Raw genomic sequence first — 22,430 nt, forward strand, 5'->3', positions numbered from 1 at the left:
CCCTGCTCACGCTCTCTCTCGCTCGCTCTCTCAGGAATAAATAAAAGAACATTAAAAAAAAAAAAAGAGGTCAGGGACCCTGACCTTGGAAGATGGAGACTAAGCCCCTCTATCCCTATACCACAGTTTCTTGCTGCTTGGATGTGGGCGGCTCATTTGACCTCATGGGGCCACAGTGTTCCTCAGTGATAACATGAAGGGGTTTAACTGATTATCAAAGGTTCTTTTCACCACAAAGGTTCTGGGAATCAACGCTCATCCTAACACATGAATCACTGTGGAAATTTTGACAGCATTTCTTCTGCACATGTTACCAGTTACGGAGGAGGACTCAAGGACTTTTAAAAAACATTTTTGATACAATGGATTTTTAAGACAATCCAAGGAGGTAAAACATATTGCAAATACCTATTCCTAAGCAATCCGAGGGTTCAGCAATGACTGTTGTTATGCAACTTTTTAAGGACATCTAGAGTTGTTGCCAAATCAAATGGAAAGAAACAGAAATAGACAGTTTTTTGCCTCTGCAACCTGCAGACTGCATTGATTGTGGAGAGAAAGCATATGCAAGTGGAACCCATCTGATCTATAAGCTCTGATTCAATTCTATGGAATTACTTCTAAAAGAACAGGGAGACTGTCTGGCTTCTGACATTTTCTAAATTAGCACTGTACATTAAGCATCCAATCTATCACTTTCTTTGGAGATAAGGGTACGGTAAATCTAATCTGATTTTGAACAATATGCTTTGGCACGAGTCTGGGCAAATTCCAAGAATTCTGTTTCTTAGAACAATCTGTCTGAATAATAATCATGCCTCTATGGTAGCTTCTATATATATTGTTTTAGTATTTGCTCTTAACACAATAAATAATCTTTATTTTACATTTATTGTTAATGAGATGAAAATTCACAGATCATTTTGTCCGAACTTGGGTATCGCCTCTTCCAACTGACCCTACCCTGACCTCCGCCTTTCCATCTCCCACTTCCCTGCCCTAGCTGAGGGATCTCTCTTTGGCTCTCACACTGCACCCAGTCCTGATCTCTTTCACTGTCCTCACCTGTCTGGGTTGGAATTCTCCGTGGTGAGGATAGTGACCATATTTTGATCACTCTGTTATCTTTAATTAAATTTTTTTAAACATTTATTCATTTTTGAGAGACAGAGAGAGACAGAGCATGAGCAAGGGGTGGGCAGAGAAAGATGGAGACAGAATCCGAAGCAGGCTCCAGGCTCTGAGCTGTCAGCATAGAGCCCAAAGTGGGGTTTGAACTCATGGACTGCCAGGTCATCAGCTGAGATGAAGTCGGAAGCTTAACCCACTGAGCTGTCCAGGCGCCCAATGTATCTCTAATTTTAACACAGTGTCTGCCTTGTAAAAAGCTCTCATAAAATGCTTGCTAAACTGAGCCCAAGATAGTACTGGACGGCAGCATCCAATAAAGAACTGTATCAAAGAGACTTTCATAGAGTCAATTGATTTGTCAAGTACAATACTGAACTTCTGGCTTTTATTTGTATAGTTTATGACAGACTCTCCTCTCTAGACTTCTAAATAATTTCTTTTTAATAGCAACTCCTAATGCCGCCCTCACAGGCTCGCCTCCCTACATGGAAACCTTTAACATTGTGTTTGGAATTTGGAAAAGGGCTCTGTCATTATTCAGTAATAAGTTATTACCTCAAATTTAAATACTGAGAACAAACTGAGGGCTGATGGGGGTAGGGGAGAGGGGAAGAGGGGTGATGGGCATGGAGGAAGGCACTTGATGGCATGAGCACAGGGTATATTATATGGAAACCAACTTGACAATAAACTATAAAAAAATTTAAATACTGTTGCTGAAGTATCAGTTTACTTGGATTCAATAAAGTAGTACAATCTAGTGACCAAGAACTGCCCACAGCGTTGGTAATAACCTTAGTACTTTTTTAGTAATAACCTTAGTACTTGATGCCTATCCTGATATGGTATGTAATCAATAATACATTAATGTATTTTGAGAATTGATTCAGTGCTTGCTGTAGTTTTTATATTCTATTTGAATAATATTACCCTTTTTTTTTGGTGGAGACACTAGACATATTCAAAGATATTATATACCCCCAAGAAACTTCTGGTTATCTAGCATTTGCTATTTAAAAACCACTATAAATGTTCTTATGGTTTTATAAATTTATGGTCAAATTTTAACCCATCTTTAGGCACCCCTTATTTCTTGGTTCCATTAATTTTCATCAGGCCCTCCTTAGTCAGGCAATAAAGGGGAAACAAAGTTTATACCTGATATTTCCTCACTCCTAGTCATCACCTCCACATGAGATATTTGGACAATTTAAAAATAACTTGCCTCAAAAAAAAGAGTCTCTGTTGTCTTTTTGCTCTACCTCAATACTAGTGGTATTTCCTTCATATTGTATAACCTATGAAATAATTTCTTTGGTGTTCAATGTTTACAAATATCAAGTAATGAAAATGCCAACAAATAACGTCTTAAGAAGTATCAGTGAGTTTAAGCGTTAGATATTAAGACCTTTTGCTATCATTCCATGTAAGCTAGGGTTGGCGGCATATCCACTAGCTCAAATAGTCCTTGTCTGTTTTTCTACAGTATCACATTGCAAGGGCTGACTTTTCTCACCCCTTTCCCTGCTCAGCATTCTGGCTAAAATTCGCCCACTCACTGCTTGAGTATCTGTGTTGTGGATTATTCTTTCCCAAATGTGTTGTTACTGTTAGCCTGTATTTTCCCAAAATGAACCTCATTCTGTTATCTACCTATGAGAGAAATTTCTTGAGATTTGTATATGCTTTTCTAACTGCATTTCACCCTTCTTTATGGCATCATCTGCAAAAGATATTTATTTTCTCGAGGGAATGCCTTCTTCAATGTTATTAAAGAAGATATTAAATATAAAATGTTTCAACATTTCCTTCAGATCCAACCCATATATACTTCCCCATCACTGTTCAGCTAGTTTGTATCATCCCTTTTCCTTTTTTTTTTTTTTTTTTTAAATTATGACCTGGGGATTTTTTCTCAGTCCAGGAGATAACAGGATACATATAGTGGCCACGTTGGATTCATGGGTAAATACAGAGGAAAACAAAAATTGAAGTGGTCCTGGCTCTCCAGTGATGTTTTTCAGTGTCTAAGACATCTAATCCCAATAGTGAGGGTGGCAGTGTTTATGATTTAACCCGTCCCTGTGTGAACCTTGGTGCCTTTCCCAAAGCTCTGTTTGCACAGCTTGTTCTGAAATTCTCATCTTAGACTAAAACTCTCACCATTGTTTACTCTACATGATGTATCTCTGGAAGTTTGGGGTCAAACAATTTAATCGGATTTGGGATCCATCTACATCCCATACATCTCCATGTCACTGTCACATAATGACACAGTGAGTGCTACTTTGTGGTTTGGTCTTCCTCTCTGGAGAATGTCCTCCTTGTTTCATCAAAGAGCCTAGAGATTCAGAACATTATAGTTCTATCTACACTGCGAGCCTCACTTTATGACGAAACAGGTAAATATATACTTTGTACATCAATAATTCAATATAAATATTTCAAAATTGTGTTTTATTTTAAATAGACTGCTGCATATTTTTCTCCAGAGTCTCTGCCTCTGACAAGTTGGGGTCCCCCATTATACATTCCGTTGGCTCCCTACATATCTATCACAACACCTGGCACATCTACACTTTATAATTAATTACTTGAAGTATGTTTGCTACTCTCCATAGCCTAATGGACTCCATGCAGAAGCCAGCATGGTTTTGTTCAGTATTTCATACTGAGCATGAGCCTCACAGAAGGAGATGAATAAATACATGTGGCTGCCTCACTGATCTTAGGAGAAAAAAGGAAGCAAACTATTAAGAAGACATCTGATTTTAGGCAAAACTACACCTAAATGGTTTCCTGTAAGGATAAAAACACTTCCTTCAATCTATCTTAGAGAGTGAAAGTCAAAAACGAGTTGATAAATACCTAGTAAGCACATGGCAGGATTCTCAATGCATGAGAGACATAGAAGAAATAGAAGACATGGTCATCTGAAGAGCTGATCACAGATCTAGGCCACAAGAGTTGCACTCACTCTCTCACAAATGCTTTTCCATCTGTTAAATGTGTCACCTTTTAAGAACAGAAGTGCTATAGGGACACCTGGGTTCAGCGTCCAACTTTGGCTCAGGTCATGATCTCAACGGTTCGTGGGTTCAAGCCCTGCATCAGGTTCTGGACAGCTCAGAGCCTGGAACCTGCTTTGGTTTCTGTGTCTCCATCTCTTTCTGCCCCTCCCCTGCTCTGCTCTGTCTCTAGCTCCTAAAAATGAATAAGTGTTAAAAAAAAATTAAGGAAAAAAAAAAGAATAGAAGTGCTATACGCAAGTGTCACACCCATTCTGAAGAATGAACTCTTCCAGGGCTGGAATGAGAGGACAGTTAGCAGTCTGTTCCTATGGACTGGAGGTTCTAACCCAATAGACATTCCTTTTTTCTATTCCAAACGTCTCCCTCTACAGTTATGATAATGAAGCCACAGGACACAACCATGAATTTGAACTATCATTCCCTTATTTAATTATATTAACCCAGCTACTAGAAAGTGTTAGAAGTTAATCATCATCATTTTCATGCCAGGATTTTATAAAACTTTAACTTTAGCTAGTGTCTCTGACTTTCTCTCCCAATCTTACCTAGTCTCCAAATTTCTCTAGCCTGTGTGGAAGTCTGTCTTCTCTAAATATCTGCTATGTTTACTGTATCACTCTCCCACTCCAGACATTACTAATACTGCCTATTAGGTATCACAATGCCCAAGGTCATCTGCCTGGCCTTCAGAGCTCTTGAGCTGGCCCTCATTGGTCTGTTTTGCTTCCCAGAATGGAGCTGCTGGGTTATATATTCATGTCACTGTGTCTCACAGAAACTATTACTGCAGCCTCAGTGCCTGCCTGGTATAAGCAAAACATAAATGATGACAATGTTTACAAAGCCCTCTCCGAGTATTCCAGTCTTTTCTTTTCCTTCTTTCAAGTTTCATTACCATGATAATCAGCATTGTACCGCTTGGGATATATTCACTCTAACTGATTTATTATTTTAGCTACTTCATTTTCCTAAACAGACTGTTTCCAGGGACCAGAGACCATGCCTTCCATTATCTCTATGTCTTCAAAAATGTCTGGTATAGATATATAGAAAGCTATTCTATAAACAATTGTTTAATATTTCATTTTTGAGCTTAATTTATTATAACATATTTGTTGTGTCTGTATCTCCTACAGTTACGTATTTTAAGGCTCTTATCTATATTACACAGTTTCATAAAAATGATACAAAATCATAAATTCATGTTTGAAGGCAACTCATGTCTTCCCAAAGTTTTGATTCTTTGTTTTCATTTTTTGTTTTTGCTTATAAGATAATGGTCAGGGATATTAATTGATATGTCAAATGCAAAGTTACAAAGCTAACCGGTAGCCCCACCAAACCAAGTAAAACTACCAATGTTAAATAAAATGAAGAAATGGGGTTTTTTAAACATCCTAGCATGTAGTCTATTAAGACAGGTGTATATATGTTTCTAATGTCTGCAGAGAAAATGTACTACTACTATTTACTTTTTATAAGGGGAACAAATCTTGCCTCCCCAGAGTCAGAAACACTTTAGCAGAAATGAATTCATTTAATTTCATGGACTCCCTGGAAAGAAATTTGGAGAACATATGAACTCTATATTACACATAAAGACATCGTCCAGAGAGTTGAAGTGAAAAGGCTCAAGACTGTCCACCAAAATTGGTGGTTAAGACTCTAATCCTCCCATGGGAAAGCCACATCTGTCCACGGGACAACATAATGGGTTTTATAAATACGATATGGTATAAAATCATTTTTAGTAAAAAAAAATCACACCAACGTCTTCCAAAATAGTTCTTTCCTAAAACTGTTCAGAAGAACTGATATATAAGAACAAGGGGAAAAGCAAAGAGGAAAATCTAGATGTTATTTCAAATTGTCTTGTTTCTTTAAACTATGTGATTACATAGGGCATCAGATGGTGGAGGATGGAATGATTCTTTGCTTTCTTGTCTTTATGTGATCTGGAATACTAAGTATTTTTCCCCCAGGACAAACGTTAAATTACTATGGAGAAAAAAGCAATATAAAAGATGAGAGCCACTGCAGAAATTCCCACAGGGTCCTCAGGGAGATGTCCAAGTAACCAGCAAGCCTCTCCTCAGAGAAGTATGTAACCGTTACATGGTTAATCCATTTGGAACACCTTGTTCAAACTGGATACTCAAAAGAGATCTGCTGTACAGTCTTCTACTTCAACTCCCAAGAAGACAACCATGGATTAGGTGACCAGAGAGACTATTTGGAAACTTCCACGCTTGTGGTGTTTCTGAGTCATGGGATAAAGTTGATTTTGAACGATGTGGCTCATGCTTCAGCAATGTTTTGCTTTACACAGATGGACCATATGGAAACTATGAACTAGCTTTGTACACAGGACTGGGATGAGCCAATGAAGCATTTTTATGTTTTCTGTCTCTATTCAAGCGGCTTAGTCAACAGTATATTATCGAAAGACATGGTATATTATGTGTCTCCATTTCAGTTCTGAGTAGCGCTTATTCTTTATGTTAAAGACATTGATAATACAAGGATTAAAAAAACCCCACTTCTATTTAATGAAAAAGGCTTGAAATATTTTGAATGTTAAATATACTTCAGTTTTTCCCTCAAGGTACTAGCTTGCTTTGATGCATCCGTAAAAGACGTGGTCCAAAAAGGGGTAAACAGTTAACAAAATTGTCGATGTCAAAGATCTTCTTTCCAACAAGATCCAGTGATAAGCTTTTCAAGACTTTTCTGAAAGATTACAATTACCCCTCCCCCCAAAATCCCCAATAAAATTATGATGCCAATTTGAGGAGAAGCGGAAGACATAACTCACTAGACAATTAGCCTGGCGGACAGAGAGTATTCATTCATGGCTTGCTGCTTTAATAGTTATTAGAGGAATAACATACATTTCTCTTCAAGATTAAAAATACATACAGTGAGGTTTTTTTTTTTTTTTTTTTCCCTGGATTGGGCTTTACATTTAATGAAAAACTGGTGGGTGAAAAAAAATTACAGTTGTTGGCACAATACCAAAAGGGAACAAATGAACAGCACTTATGTGATTGCATGTTTTGTGTAGGATGTGGGAGGGCTGTAGAATGGCTGAAATTAATATGTGGAAAATAACTGCTTTGGTTCCTTGGAGGTATTCAGAAACCATCATATGTACTCACTCAGCTTATAAATCTTTGCAAAGGCTATGATGAAAAATGATCATGTTTCATTATTATAATTAAAACCCAGTGGTCTCAGATGTTTTTCTTAACAAGTAATTGTCTCAGACATAGATAATATGGGCATAGTTGTTTAAAAAGAAGGAGGATTTAAGGAATTATCATTTCAATGCTATTTTTCAGGGAGATTTATTAAAACATAATTAGGTTGTTTGTACTTAGGATGGAATAACAAACTTTCCCCATATAATAAATGAACCTCCTATTTTACAGATTATAATTCTCAGCATCTGTTTCTTTTTCGATCACAGAAAACCTTGTAGGAAATTATAAAATTTGTGCATCCCAATTCAGTATGATAACGTTGGGTGTGCCATGTTTGTGCTGTTTCACAGCAGGTCGGCAGAACCAAGGATCAAAACTGGCCAATTTTTATTCTTTGCTACTGGTATGCAGGTTTGAATACACTGGTGATCAAAAAGTGAATCTCTAAGATTACTTTTAAAACTATATACATTGATAGTCATATGAAGCAATTTGGACCCAGACAAAATAATTTCCTACATACTCTTTCATTTTTACCTGGCTTTAAAATTTTGAAAAGGCTTTTTCACCTATTAGTTGTGTCTTGGCTTACGGCTGCTACCTATCTTTATGAAAGAGATGTTAAGCAACTGAGATCAGAATCCCATTCTTGTGATTCTTAGTCTCTTACTCACTCTAAAACACTATATTTATTTTGATAAGTTGTCTGTCTTCACTGGTAAAATCAACTATACAACTACCCAAACTTGCCTTCTCTTGGAACCAATTCTTCTCTTTTAAAAGAAGAACTTAAAGAAAAAAAAGAGCTTTGAGTGCAAGAGCACAGTTCTAGGAAGTATTTGTCCACTTGAACTTAGTACCTGAGGTCCCATGAAACACCCTACAGACAGCCCATGTCTAGAACAGCACAGGGAACAGCAAAACATTTCCCACAAAATGGTATTTTTGTTTGATGTTATGATTTTAAAATGTGTCTTTTAAGATGTATTTTCTTACTTATAAAAAATAAAAGTTTTCTTAGAACTGGCATCACATAAATATTTGTACACTATATGATGTAAAGGGGATATGGCCTTCTTAATTATTTCTTGTGCCTCTTTTTCATTTTGCTAATTGCTCCTTCTATTGTCTCTCTGACAAACTTGCTCTTTTTTGTCAACATGTAAGTCACAAGCTCATATGCTGAAGCACGAGGTCATTTTTATGCAAAATAAATACGCATCATTGGTCATTTCAATGGGACATTACACATTTTTCCCACATCAAACTTTCTGAGTCCATGTCCCACATACAAACTTGGGTGCCTGGGTGATTCAGTTGGTTAAGCATCTGACTCAGGCTCAGGTCATAATCTCACTGTTGGTGGGTTCGAGCCTTGAGTGCCAACAGCTCAGAGCCTAGAGTCTGTTTCAGATTCTCTGTCTCCCTCTCTCTGCCCCTACCCTGCTCATGCTCTGTCTGTCTGTCTGTCTGTCTGTCTCTCTCTCTCTCTCACACACACACACACACAAACAAAAACACTAAAAAAAAAAAGAGTAGACTTAAAATGCATTGCACAACAAACATGTGGTTTTAAGGAGACCTACTAATTTTAACTATTAAGGTTTAAATATTTAATTTACCGCTAATATCATTGTTTCATTCTGCCTGTTGAGAGAGAATAACTGTCATTTTTCTTAATGGCACATCAAATTCTTCAGGTAATTGGAAGGAGCACCATTCTAAATTTATCTACAAACAAGGGCAGCATGAAAGAACACTCTGCCTTCTACACACAGTGATGCTTCGCACACTAAATACATTTACAAACACATGTAATTTGGGTTTTTTTCCCCATTAGTGAGATCAAGCTAAATTCCATTTTAAAGTAGTTATAAAACAATAAGCTAATGCCAAGTGTAACAGATGTGAAAGTAATAAATCTTCTGCCCTTCTTCTTTTAGTTGTCCTATTCATTTTGCAGGTGATCACTGGGGACAAAAGGAACATGGTCTTTCAGAGTAATTCATACAATGGATGGAGAAGTTGGTTTCAAAAGTTATTGGCCTCTATGATATTTGCACATCTCTTCTAGGTAACTGAGGAGAACCACAAGGAAAACAACTTTATAAATATAAAGGCACAAGGAAAATTGAAAAAAAAAAAGCAAACAACAATTCTAGATGTAACACAGATGACAAATGGTGCGAACTTTTCAAAAACACTCTACAAATAAAACAGCATTATTCAACAGAATGCAACAAAATTGGGAAAAGAAACAACAAGACATCATGAGACACAGAGTTGTCTGAAAGCAGTCTTTACAGACATAAGCCACACAGAAGATTTCTCGTTCTTACTTGCACAAGTATCTTGAGGGGTTTGAAAGGTCTTTCACCATGAAGCACTCGCCTCCATTCACACAGAAAGTTTTCTCCTTCTCTGCACACTTTACAAGATGGCTTGTTCCGGTTGTAGACGTAGATGTAGCTGGATAGAAGATAAAGAATGGGAAGGTTTACATGTGTCTTTCCCTCTTCTAAACAGCCTTAATCTTAAATTCTCTTCAAAGGAAGAGTTTGCAGAAGGCAGACATCACTTTCAGGTTTCATAAACGACAACAAAAAAGAAAACTAGTCTCTGGCTGTAATTAAATGGAATAGAATTATCAAAGGGTAATCGCAGTTATTTAATTTAATTAGAATGAAATAGAAAAAAAGGCTTAACATTTTTTACAACTGATATTTTATCTGCTAAGGAAGTTGGAAGAGAGACCTATCACAAGCAAAATATATTTTCCAAGAAGGCTCAAAGATAATGATATAAAGTTCTGTCAGGACAACTGAAGTTCAATATAATTTTTGAATGGCAACTACTTATTTATTTTGGAAATTATGTTTTATATGCATATTGACTTTATGGTGTTTAGATATACATAACAAAGAAGAATACAAGGTGGCTTATTTGTTCCTAATAAAAGATTATGTATTATCAGTTGTATGTGTATCAACATACAGATCGGGAGCCATTCTATTCCAACTTTCTGTTTCACTTAGAAGGACACAGTTGAAAGTCTGTCACCATACTTTTGAGGAAATGGAAAGACAGTCTAATATTACTGTTTCAAAAGTACAATAATGGCACTATGAAATTTATCCATTCTGAGTTAGGAGTAGACACTAGTCTTAATTTTGGTTTAGAGTTGTGACAAGCTTGATATCCACCTATCAAACTTCCGTTATGTGAAAGTGATGTGAAAATAATGCCTCCACCATTCGGCATGTGAATTCAATGAAGCTCCTGGTCCTCAGATTCAAGAGCATTTAGTACCAGAACTTCTCCCCACTCACACCATCAGGAACACCACACGCAATGCTCAGTCTCAACCCAAAACAGTCTAATTTAGGTAATGTTCATGACTGATATTATCAGGACGAAAAGCAAAAGCATTATGGCAAGCCAACAAAGATCCTATTGAATCTTTCAGGAAAAAGAAAAAAACATGTATGTATCTTTAGACAAAATTTTTTCCTTGTCTACTAACTCATTCTTAGTGATTCCTTGACTTCCTTTTCACTCTCTATTTTATTATTTGCATGTGAAACTCAGATGCCTTTGTTTGCTTTTACTTGACCTCTTGTGTATTATTTTTCCACTTTCTTTGGCGTTTCTTCTTTATTTACGTCATAAGTCCCCATTTTGCTTTGTTTTGTTTTTGAATTCTCCTCCAATTCTGAGTTTTACTCTACCTGATAGAAATACTCAAGGCCTTTGTTCCCTTGTCCCCCCCCCCCCCCCCCCCCCCCCCCCCCCATCTAGGACATGTGTTTGGACCATATCATTACTGTCAGCATGGTTTTTAGGAGTAACAGCAAAGGACAGTCAGAATGACTTCCACATTGGAGACAGATCTGGTTCAAATCCCATCTTGTGCAAGCTTTGTGTCCTTGAGCAAGTCACTTAGCCACCCAGAATGCAATTTTCCCGTTTTGGAAACAATGGTAATGGCACTCTTCCAGGTTTGTTGTAGGGATTCTAAATAATCTAGGTAAAGGAACTGGCCTAACACTGGCACACAATGAATAACAGCAGGTATTATTACTGGGCAAGTAGGGAAGGTGTTTATCAATCAACTAAGGATCTCGAAAGTGGAAATCTGGGGATTTCAAAGATCCATGATACTCTTGAATCATTATTATGAATAATTAAGAACTGGATCAAAATTTTTATTACTCCACCAAAAAGGCCTTTCAAAATGCATTTCAAGGTATCCTTCACAGATCTACAAACCAAACCAAAGAAACCAACGAGAGTAGGAACAGAGGTGATTTTACCCTATATTATCAGCTATCCTTGCACATCTCTGTCAGGGAGAGGGGGATGTAATTGGCATAATTTCGTCGAGTAAAGTCACAGAGTAGACGACATTTCTATATACCACATAACATTTCATTTTAATCTAATACTATATCTTCAAGTGAACCACGGTTCACTTGTGTGCTACATATAAATATTTCCATCCATGGCAATTACTTTTAAAAGGTATTAGGAGGAAATTTGCCTTAAATGCTAAAGGTCTTGTGCTCAAGACTTTCAACCGTTGACAGGATACTACGGGATGACAAATTGGGCCTGGTTTCTTTGCTGCCCCAGGTGACAGTGCTCAACGGACCACCTGCAGTGTGCTGTCACCAGTCATTCCCACCGAGAAATTCTAAGCCTCCAGCTGATTCCCGGGGTCTCAGAATCCCTGACAGGTTGCTAAGGATTACCCTTCCCCTCAAGCACAAGACTCTTTCAGAACAAATCTTGAGGCTTTTACTAAAACAGCTAACCCAACATTCCCCCCAAGAGCAGACACTCCATATAAATTACAAAACTAACAATAAAGATTAGCAGTGACATAAGCAAGAGGCAGGCACATCGCACCTATTCCTTGGACTTTAAGATAAGCAAGATTAATAAATGGATGTTAAAATCAGAAATAACATCCCCTTTTTTGTTTTTTAAAAAATATTTCCCCCTGAAATGATTATTCTTCTAATGTTATCCTGCAGCACCAAGCATTGACACATTCATTTGAAAAAATCTTAGATAATTACTTGAAGCTGGGATGTTTGATAGTTAAATAATTCTTGGAGAAAATGAAGTAGCAACTAGCTTATACGATCACGGATTATTGTGTTTAGCGCTTCCATCCTTTAGCCGAAGCAAGAACAAAAATGATCATGGAATTGTAAAGCTGTAATTAACTCCCAGGTGATACTAAGTGTCAGCCGACCGGGTACAGCTGTTCTGAACCAACAGCCAAACACAGGAATAAGTTGTAATTGTCAGAAGAATCTGGAATGGAGATGGCGATACATGAACCCTTCAAATCTCTGCCAGGTTTCCTTCCATTCTCCTTAGTTCAATACAGTGCACAGTCCATCTTAAGCAGATCTATAAACTTTGCAGTGATATCCCTTCTCCTTGGCTTACACGTGCTGTATTGCTAAGTCAGTTTCCATTTAATAATTCTGCCAGAAATGAATGCGACAAAGGAGGTTCTTAAACCAAGCTATGGGAATGACCTTCTTTCTTTGGGAGCTGGGAGGATTCTATCAGAGGTAAACCTAAAGGTTTTGCAGATAGAATGTGTTTTGGTATTAAAAAAAAAAAATGGAGACCCTCATAATTGTTTCTGGAAGTAAATGAAGGTAGATCTAACTCATTCGGTACTTAACCCCACCTCTACTTGTTACTATGAGCCCTGGGTGTTGTATGTAAGTGCTGAGTCACTGAATTCTGCTCCTGAAACCAATATTGTACTGTGTGTTAACTAACAAGAACTTAAAGAAAAAGTTGGAAAAAAAAAATCCACGCCTCTCACCACTTTGTGACTAGTTTGTTATAACTGGGAGTTTAATCACCCTTCTAGTAAGTTCCTAAATGAACCACAATTAAGAACACTGCAAAATATGAGTCTACTACTTTTATGTTTATACCATTTATATGAACACTTTATCCCGAAGATGCTTTCCTTGGGATGTTAGCAGCTACAATACTATAAGGAATAAAGTATAAATAAAGCAGTAACTTGTTACCAGAGAATGTACTTTGGAGTGTTTCACTATTGACCTGGTCTCCCCTGGCCTATAGGTCAGGACTAATGACCAACCCCCGGGAGGCTGGACAGTTCTCAGACTAAGCCAAGGGTTTGGAGACTAAGGTCACCATTTACAGACTCCTCGAATCCTGCCCCTTATAACAGGGCTCCCTTTTTTCTAGTCTGCCTTCCTTCTTCCCTTCTTTCCTTACTTCCTTTCCCCTCTCCCTTTCTCCCTCCCTCCCCTCCTTCCTTTCTCTCTCCCTCCCTCCTTCCTTCCTTCCTCCCTTCCTTCCTTCTATAATTCTTTAATGACTGTCTATTATGCCCAAGACATAAGGATAACAACTTGAGTTACTGGGGTTAAAAACTGTAAGACTGTGAACAATTCTCCTTAAATGGAGATCTTTATAGATAAAATGTAGTGAAATGAACACTGGCATTAACTGAGAAGAATCAGATCCCAGGCTCAATTTTACCAATTACTAGCTGTGTGATTTCTGTCTAGCTGACCTGTGTCAGTACATTCAGCTGTGAAATGTGCTATCACAGGACTGTTGGGAAGTATGATAAAATACTATGTCAGTTGCAATGCTGCATGCAAACATATAATACTGTTAATATTACTAGTGGCATAAATGTGGAAAAACAAAAAACAAAAAGCATGTCTGTCCAGACTCAGGAATTCTATATAATCAAGCCTCAAATGTCCTTAGTAAATTATTCTTCTACAAAATACGAGGAGAGATTGTGTAAGTTGGAGAGGCACCCATGGCATAATTGTAAGGCATCAAGTAAATACCAATAATCTACTTTAATTGTCTCATAACTGCTTATTAATGATTTATAACCACTAAATTTGCCCATAAATTAAGTTGAAGAACAATTTGAGTTAAGACAAAACCATCTTCAATGTATGATTATTTTTAACTTTCAAGACTCTGACAATTCTTTAATAATTCTGAATTAAATGTACTTATGATATTGTTATTATAACAGCTTAAAGTTATAAAAATTAATGTGATGGTCATAGTATATAGGACATACTACTAAACTGTGTATAATTTAACATTTTGGAAATCACACATTTTATAAATACGCAATAAAAATCTGAGGAGCAATTAGGTGCTCTCTGTTCATCACTGACTGTTTTCCCACAGAATCACATAGTATTTCCTGTCGAATGCCAGGCTCTTTTTGCTCAAGGCAAGCTGAAAGGAAAATAATGCTGGAAAGGATGGCTTACTTTCTTGCTTGTTTTATGTGGTGTTTTCCTTATCAGCGAAGTAGACAGCACCAACAGACCAGAGCCATTACACAAATGCAAATTGCTGATAAGAAGCCACTCTATTCTTCTTTGACAATTAGCAGGGATTAGCAGAGTGTAGTGTTTACCCCAAGGAGCAATCGTTTAGACCCTGTCTTCCCTGAGTGAATGAATCCTTATTAGCAGTTTATAGGGCCATTCTTAAGTGTCCTAAAAACTTTCCTTGCAGAAAATGAAACTAAATAATTCTATGCAGCTTTCTCAGTGAAACATACACATTTTAACAATTTTTATATTCTATTATGAAACTGTCAATCACTACATTACAAGTTTGTTTTCTTTCCTTCTTTTTTTTTTAAAAGAAAACCTTAACTGTGATACCCTCAATGGCTCTGTATTTAGAAACCTGCATGCTTTTTGTGTTCTTTGAACTCCCAGTTAAAAAAAAATTCTGATATTATTATTATTATTATTATTATTATTATTATTCTTGCTCGGAATACAGCTCCTTGCAATTAAGTGCTAGAAGTATTTCAAACACCCACTGGGGGAAAATACTTATGTGGCTCCTGAAAGTAAAGCTCTAGAACAGAAGCTGAGCAGGAAAAGCTGTGCCACCTAATACAGCTTCTACAGATGACAAGGGAAAGGAGGGAGAGTCATTGGTTTTCCAAAGGAAAAGGCTAGAGCCGGACTCAGAACTACTGAAGCACCGTCATTCTGGGTTGGCATGTTTTTCTGGGTAGTAATTCAATCCTTTGCTGAATGGCAAATAAATTCTTGAAAAGGAAAAAAATCACAAGAGGAGATTTAAAAAAAGAAGAAGAAGAAGAAAACCCCCACCCTGTACAGGCTTAGTAGTTCCCAGAGTCAATACAGTGATTTAGAGTAGTGTGCCATGTCCTTGGCTTCTCCTCTACTGAACTCTGCTAAAGAAACAAAAATGGAAGCCAGAGAAGGAGCATCATGAGATAATAAATGAACTTAGAGCTTTCTCTAGTAGAATTAGGGCATCTCACTTGATGGACCTGGGAACTTAGCTGATAAGCTAGAAGTACTTAGAGGTTCACAGACTACCCACAAGGTAAAAGTTTGTCCAAAGAACAAGTTGATGCCAAGGAACAATGGAGATTAATTATTATAAAGGATGAACTTGGGCTTTGGTATCATTTAAACACGCACAGAATGGTGGACAAGAAAGAACCTTAACATATCTTATATAATTGATCCCATATTGAAAAAGAGGGTAGAATCAAATCAAAAGAATAGCTCTGTGGCCTTGAATAAAATACCTATAACAAGGAGTTCAGAGGTGGAAAGGGGAAGGTGACCCAAGGTCACACAAGTGAATTAGGAAATGCTTGCTTTCTGTTTTGTTAAATGTATACTGAGCCTTAAGTAGGTTAATAAGATTGCCTTTAATTCCTCTCTGTCTTACAAGCTCTCTGAGCAGACCCTAATATTATTTCTTCCTTCTTCAGCAGAATGAAGAGTGACCTTTGGGTGTTTCTCCTCATAAAACAAAATTATAATTTTTGTTGTAACACTGATCTCATTTGTAGCTAAACAGAAAGCAGATTCTAAGTTCCCAGCAGTTGCTGCACAAATGATTTGGTGTCATGAGATAGTGTTATCCTTAGAAAAATAAAATTGTCAAGAAAGGTTATTTTCAAACATACAAGTTGCTATCTTTTTTTCCTTTTTTCTGACAGTGCGTTTCACTCATGATACAATGTAATCACAGCCTACTACTTCTTAGAGCAACATCTCAATGACAAATACTTTATAGGATGTCATAGATTTTTCTAAAGAAGAGAGAGGGCGAGTCTCTTCCCACAGTGGATCACTCGCTGGTTGGAGTTACAAGAGAGCTATATTTTCTCCCGTACAATGCCAATAGTAATCTCTCCTTAGCTAACAAGTCAACTCCAGAAATATATTTTCTACTAACCACTTAGTTTTATATATGTATAAAATTGCCAACGCTGGAAATTGACATCAATGGAGTTGACAAACTTTCAAATCATCCCTTGAACCTTTTTCCATCAATACCTGTTCTAAAGGAGTAAAATCTATGTACTGCAAATACTGCAAAGCAAATATTAGCAGTCCATCTGACTGGCTTAATTTGATACATCTATAGATCTCCCCAGGCTAAATGCAGAAGGCACACATTCTTAACTGTACTCTGCATTTTCTACCAGTATCAATTTGGTTGGGAGAAGGTCATGTCAATATAGAAAATGTTAATCTGTCAGTTTTAAAATCAGTCTAAGTTTTGAGCACCAACAAAACAAATCAAAACAAAGAGGACTGATCAAGGATTCAGTTATTCAGTGAGCTGCTGAAATTACCATGTGACATTTAATGACATAGGTTAATTTATTCATCAACTAAAATGCATTTAGAAATGAAAGTAGATGAAAGGTCAGAAGATAGAAACTAGGAGGCAAGTTCATTATCTTAGTCAACAAATTAAAAAAATCATGGCATATCAGAAAATAAAAGCCACATGGTCATTTCAATAGATACTGAATCAACACTTGATGAGGTTAACAATCAATTTCTATAGAACCATCAAATATTCTTATTCTCCAAATCAAACCTGTATTTAATCAGCTGGCCACATACAGTTACTAATTTGCAGGAAGTACACAGGTCAGAGGAACACATTAAAAGATACCACAGCATGCAATTAGCAAAACCCAGACCATGGAGAACTCTACTGGGCAAATAACCCAGTTTCTTCCAAACTAAACTAACGGTGCAAAAAGAGACAAAGAGAGCTAGAATTAGAGACAGACAAATAAGATGAGAGAAAAGAAAAATCTAAAATACAGACACATTTAAAAGAGAGTTAAGAGACAATATAAACCACTCACAATGTGTGACACGTAAGTAGATCTTGACTCAAACAGTTATAAATGTCTGATATCTGATCAGGAATTCTGATCACTGATTAGGTAATTAATATTTCTACAGGGTTACCATTAATTGGTATGTGTCAAATATACTGTGGTTATGTTTAAAAACAGTCCTTATCTTTTACAGATGCGTACTGAAATGTTTATATATTAAATGATAACATGTCTGGTATTTGCTTTGAAATAATAAAAGGAGGGAAGTGAGTACGAGCAAGATGAAACAAACCTGATAATTGATGAACCAGATGATGGCTACATGGAAATTCATTATACTCTTTCTTGTATTTTCATGTTTAGGGTATGTTTACAATGTATATCATATGTTTAAAGACACACATATATGTTTAAAATTAAAAATGCAAAAAATATCAATTTCAGGCTTTTTGATACATGTCTTCGTAAAGCAGAATTGGTATGGTACTCTATATCATCTACAGATATCTACTTTTTTTAAAGTTTATTATTTATTTTGAGAGAGTGTGCACACATGAGCAGGGGAAGGGCACAGAGAGGGAGAAGGGAGAGAGAGACTCCCAAGCAGGCTCTGCACTGGCAGCCCAAGCTGGGCTCAAACCCACGCACTGCGAGATCATGACCTGAGCCCACATCAAGAGTTGGACACTTAACTGACTAAGGTACCCAGGTGCCCTGACAAGTATCTACTTAGCATACAACTTAAATCATATTAAATGCTGAGACTCTAGGAGAGCTTTCCATTAATGTGAAGAACAAGCTAAGTATGTTGACTACCACTGCTGTGATTTAACATTGCTCTGAAAGTTCTAACCCATGCAACAAGCCAGGAAGAAAACAATTGTAGCATAACTGGAGGACATGAGAAAGTGAAATAATCATAATTTGATAGTCATTGGTAACGTAAAAAAGTTGCAGCCAATACCACAGGACTAATGATTTTCTAATGTGACCATCCCATATGTCTGTTAATATGAAAGAACCCATTAAAATAGAGAGTATCACAGCTGGCCTAAAATTATATGCGCACAGCGGCGCCTGAGTGGCTCAGTCGGTTAAGCGTCTAACTGTGGCTCAAATCATGATCTCGTGGTTCATGAGTTCGAGCCCCACATTGGGCTCTGTGCTGACAGCTTAGAGCCTAGAGCCTGCTTCGGATTCTGTGTGTGTCTCTCTCTGCTTCTCTCCTGCTCAAGCATGCTCTCTCTCAAAATTAAATAAACATTAAAAAAATTTAAAAAATTATGTGTTACACAGATTCTCAAGGCAGTAAGTTTCCTAAAAGTTATGGAAGCACCCTCACGATGGGAACAGATTCCTAACAAAAGTTTTAAGTAATCTAAACTTTCAGTTAAAGGAGCCTCCATAGAAGTATAGAGAGAAGACAGGATCCGGGCAATGCAGACATAAGCTTCCGAGTGTTTCAGGTTTGAGTCAGGCCCTTTGGATGAGCGGCTCTGGAACACAAGAAGGCTTTATAATTCCTCAGATGGCACCTGGGCAGCCTTACGCCCCCAACTGCACATTGCTACATGCCAATTAGCCAAATTACTGCCATTCTGTGTCTGCGTCATGACTGTGGACATAAATCGCCAGGTTCTGTTTTTATAAAGCACCACATCTCACTGCGGTTAAAGGTTGCTACACATAAAAGAATTAAGCAGCGAATGCGTGTCTGAATATATGAATCTTGCTCTGTAACACCTGGCTGATTTCAGTGGATATATTGCCCCAGAATTCCCAGGGGTACCCTGTTCCCAGGTTTGTGATCAGATTAGCAAAACACCACTCTCTGTAACCTGATGTGATGTGGTTACCTGTGTAGCTGCAGTGTTTAGGTTCCCAGCACAAATTCTCATACCAAGTAACATACGGAAATCTTAACAACTTTCCATAGTGTTACTGTCATTCATACATGACTAGTCTGAAGAGCAATAAAATAAAGTTTCCTAAAACACATCACTTGAGATGATTCACCTCAAGAAAACTTTCTGTCCTGTCTCCCAAAGAACTGACTGGTCCCATAACATAGCAGGTCTTGTTTCTCTAAAGAGCATATACTTTTTAGGTTATAGATGGAAGCAGTGAAGGAGCTAATATTACAGGCAAACCCTATACCTTTGTACAAACTGGGCCAAAATGATAAATTAACCCTGACTCCATTGTGCCTAAAGACGCTTTCCTGAAAGCCTCGGAAGTTTTTTGTTTTGCTTTTAATTTCTGAGCCTCTACCCTCAAATGTAACAGACACCTGTTTTTCTACTGTTGGCACTAATTGTTGTTGTTCAACGGAAAGGAAATAGGTGCGCACGTTGAACTCTTTTTCCAAGGTACGTGATATGTCTAAAAACCTGGAGCTATATGTTCAGTGTCTTACTATCATCATCTTGCCTACCTGTCATATCTATATATATATATGCACATGTAAATATATATACGTATATGTGTGTCTATATAGGTCATGTATATGTACATATACATCATTTGGTTGTTGGAAAAACTCAGTGGAAACCATCCTGCCTATGGTAAACCTGAAAAGAGCATGTTGAAGCACATCATAAAAAAAAGGTAGAGTAAGAGGTCAGAGTCTTATCTAGGCTTGTGTGGCTATTTCCCTGTACTGCCAGAAACAGGGAATTTTAGGAAGGTCCATATGCAGGATCTTAGTTACAATTTATTAGTTTTTCTTGGTGGTGATATATCTATCTGTATGTATAGCCTAATAAAACACCTCCATCTCCTGGAGCTATAATAGTTCTGAATGGCTTAGGTCTTCCCCCTTTTAAATCATAAACCATTTTTGTAGACACTGCAGGTATGTGACTAATACAGATCTTTGTTCTTTCCATCCGTTACTAAGGTGCTTCATACCCCAACGTTGATTAGGAAAACAACTTAAAACAGGGAATCCTGGCTGTTCCATGTACCAGCTCTCTAAAACCACCTAAAACTCCAAGCAGGCAAACCCAGATCCCAAACCTGGTCCACTTTGTGAATTTAATCCCTCACATTCCCATACAATTCCTGGAGAGGAGTCAAATGTCTTCAGTGAGATTTGTCACTCATCCAAAAGCTTTCAAGAAGTCCAACACTTAGCAATGCCAAACGGTATGTCTAGCAGGAATCTGCATCGCTAGTTCTGCTCAAATAGGCATTGCTAATACCTAGTGAGTACCGAATTTTCCAGTTCAGTAACGACAGAATCCAGGGACTACCATAATGAGGAGACATGTGCAGGGTTAGTTATGCTTCCGAACCCCACTGAGGGAGAGCTAACAGATGACAGGCAGCTTCTGGTTGTAATTCTAAGCACAAAACAAAGCCCTGTCAGGCAAAAGGGATCTTGTGAATGAGAAGAAACCACACCTCTGACCTTATTCTTGTGTAAAGCTCTGTCTTCTTCATGGCTTTCTCCTTAAGAAATCCTTACTTCTGAAGAATTTTGAAATATAAAACATGGTCAAAACGGTCAGGGATCTGTCTTCAATACACATCTTTTTGGTGTGTCAGGCGCCAAATCCCTAGGATGTGATTGCTTCTTAATAGAAATCAGTCACAGGTAGAGCACTTTTCTATTGAAAGGCTCCCTTCTTGTATCTTTAAAAAATTTTTTTAAATGTTTATTATTTTTGAGAGAGAAAGACAGACCATGAGTGGGAAAGGAGGAGAGAGAGAGGGAGACACAAAATCCAAAGCAGGCTTCAGGCTCTGATATGTCAGCACCGAGCCCAACGTGGGGCTCAAACCCTTGAGCCATGAGATCATGACCTGAGCCAAAGTCAGATGCTTAGCCCTCTGAACCACCCACACACTCCATTTTCTCCTTGTATCTTAATGCCTAATGTTATATTAAAAAACTCTAATACTTGAATTTTTCTCAAAGTCTGAAGAACTCAGGGAAGTGAGTCATTGTTCTGCAGAAATCACACAAGTTAACTACAATTAAATGTTGATACTATAAATGGATCTTACTGAGCAGACACATGTTGTAAGAATTCAGTGATCCTTCATTAAGGTATCTCGTGATTTTCCCCCATTTTTGTTTCCTAGGCTTTTATTTGTTTCAAGTCTAATCAATTAGTGTTACAGTTAATTCAAGAGTTAAAAAACTACTAGAATATATGATTATTCTTGAAAAATTTTTAAGCTCAATTTTATCCTTTGCTAAATTTAAACCTCCAAATAGCAGGTTGGTTGTTTTGTTTGCCTGTTTTCCTTTCCTAATCTGTATGTCTGTTTGTTTTCAGGATTCAAAGACCATTTTATCTGTGGATTATTTTAGTTGTAAATGATGAATTTTAGCTGTCCAAAGGTGAACAAGCTGAACACATGGATGAACAGATGGAAATTATAAATGAAAACATAGTGTCAAAATATTTCTAAAGTCAGAACCAGGCACTGGCAAGCCCACAGTAATATCCACAAAAAATGCTGTCCGCATGTATTTTTAAAATAAAAAAATAATCTTACTCACGTATGTCAGAAAGCAAATAGAAAGTAGTTAACTGGTGGATGTATGGGGGTAAAGGAGAGAACAGGAAGGATACTGGGTATGTGAAATCTTGGGACTTCTTGGGACCTAAACAATCCATCAATTAGGAAGGTCTGAGATTCCAGGTTTTTAAAAAATGTTTATTTATTTTGGGGAGAGAGAGAGACAGAGTGCAAGCACGAGAGAGACAGAGAGAGAGAGGGAGACACAGAATCTGAAGCAGGCTCCAGGCTCTGAGCTGTCAGCACAGAGCCTGAAGCGGGGCTTGAACCCAGGAACTGTGAGATCATGACCTGAGCCGAAGTCGGATGCTTAACAGACTGAGCCACCCAGGCGCCCCT

At 37.5% G+C, this 22,430-nt stretch overlaps 1 protein-coding gene across 9 annotated transcripts in view; it reads right to left on the reverse strand.

The window, feature by feature from the left end:
* The window catches only part of NRG1 (neuregulin 1), a 220,061-nt gene that overhangs the window by 23,429 nt on the left and 174,202 nt on the right, over positions 1-22,430 (reverse strand). For all 9 annotated transcript variants that reach the window (XM_039257503.1, XM_039257500.1, XM_039257501.1 and 6 more), the window contains one exon: positions 9,706-9,835. In XM_039257503.1, the coding sequence (XP_039113434.1) occupies positions 9,706-9,835 (130 nt within the window). The remainder of the gene's footprint in view (positions 1-9,705; positions 9,836-22,430) is intronic.

This window comes from Hyaena hyaena, unplaced genomic scaffold, assembly GCF_003009895.1.
Source record: "Hyaena hyaena isolate Hyena2069 unplaced genomic scaffold, ASM300989v1 scaffold_620, whole genome shotgun sequence".
In the NCBI taxonomy this organism is placed as follows: Eukaryota; Metazoa; Chordata; class Mammalia; order Carnivora; family Hyaenidae; genus Hyaena; species Hyaena hyaena.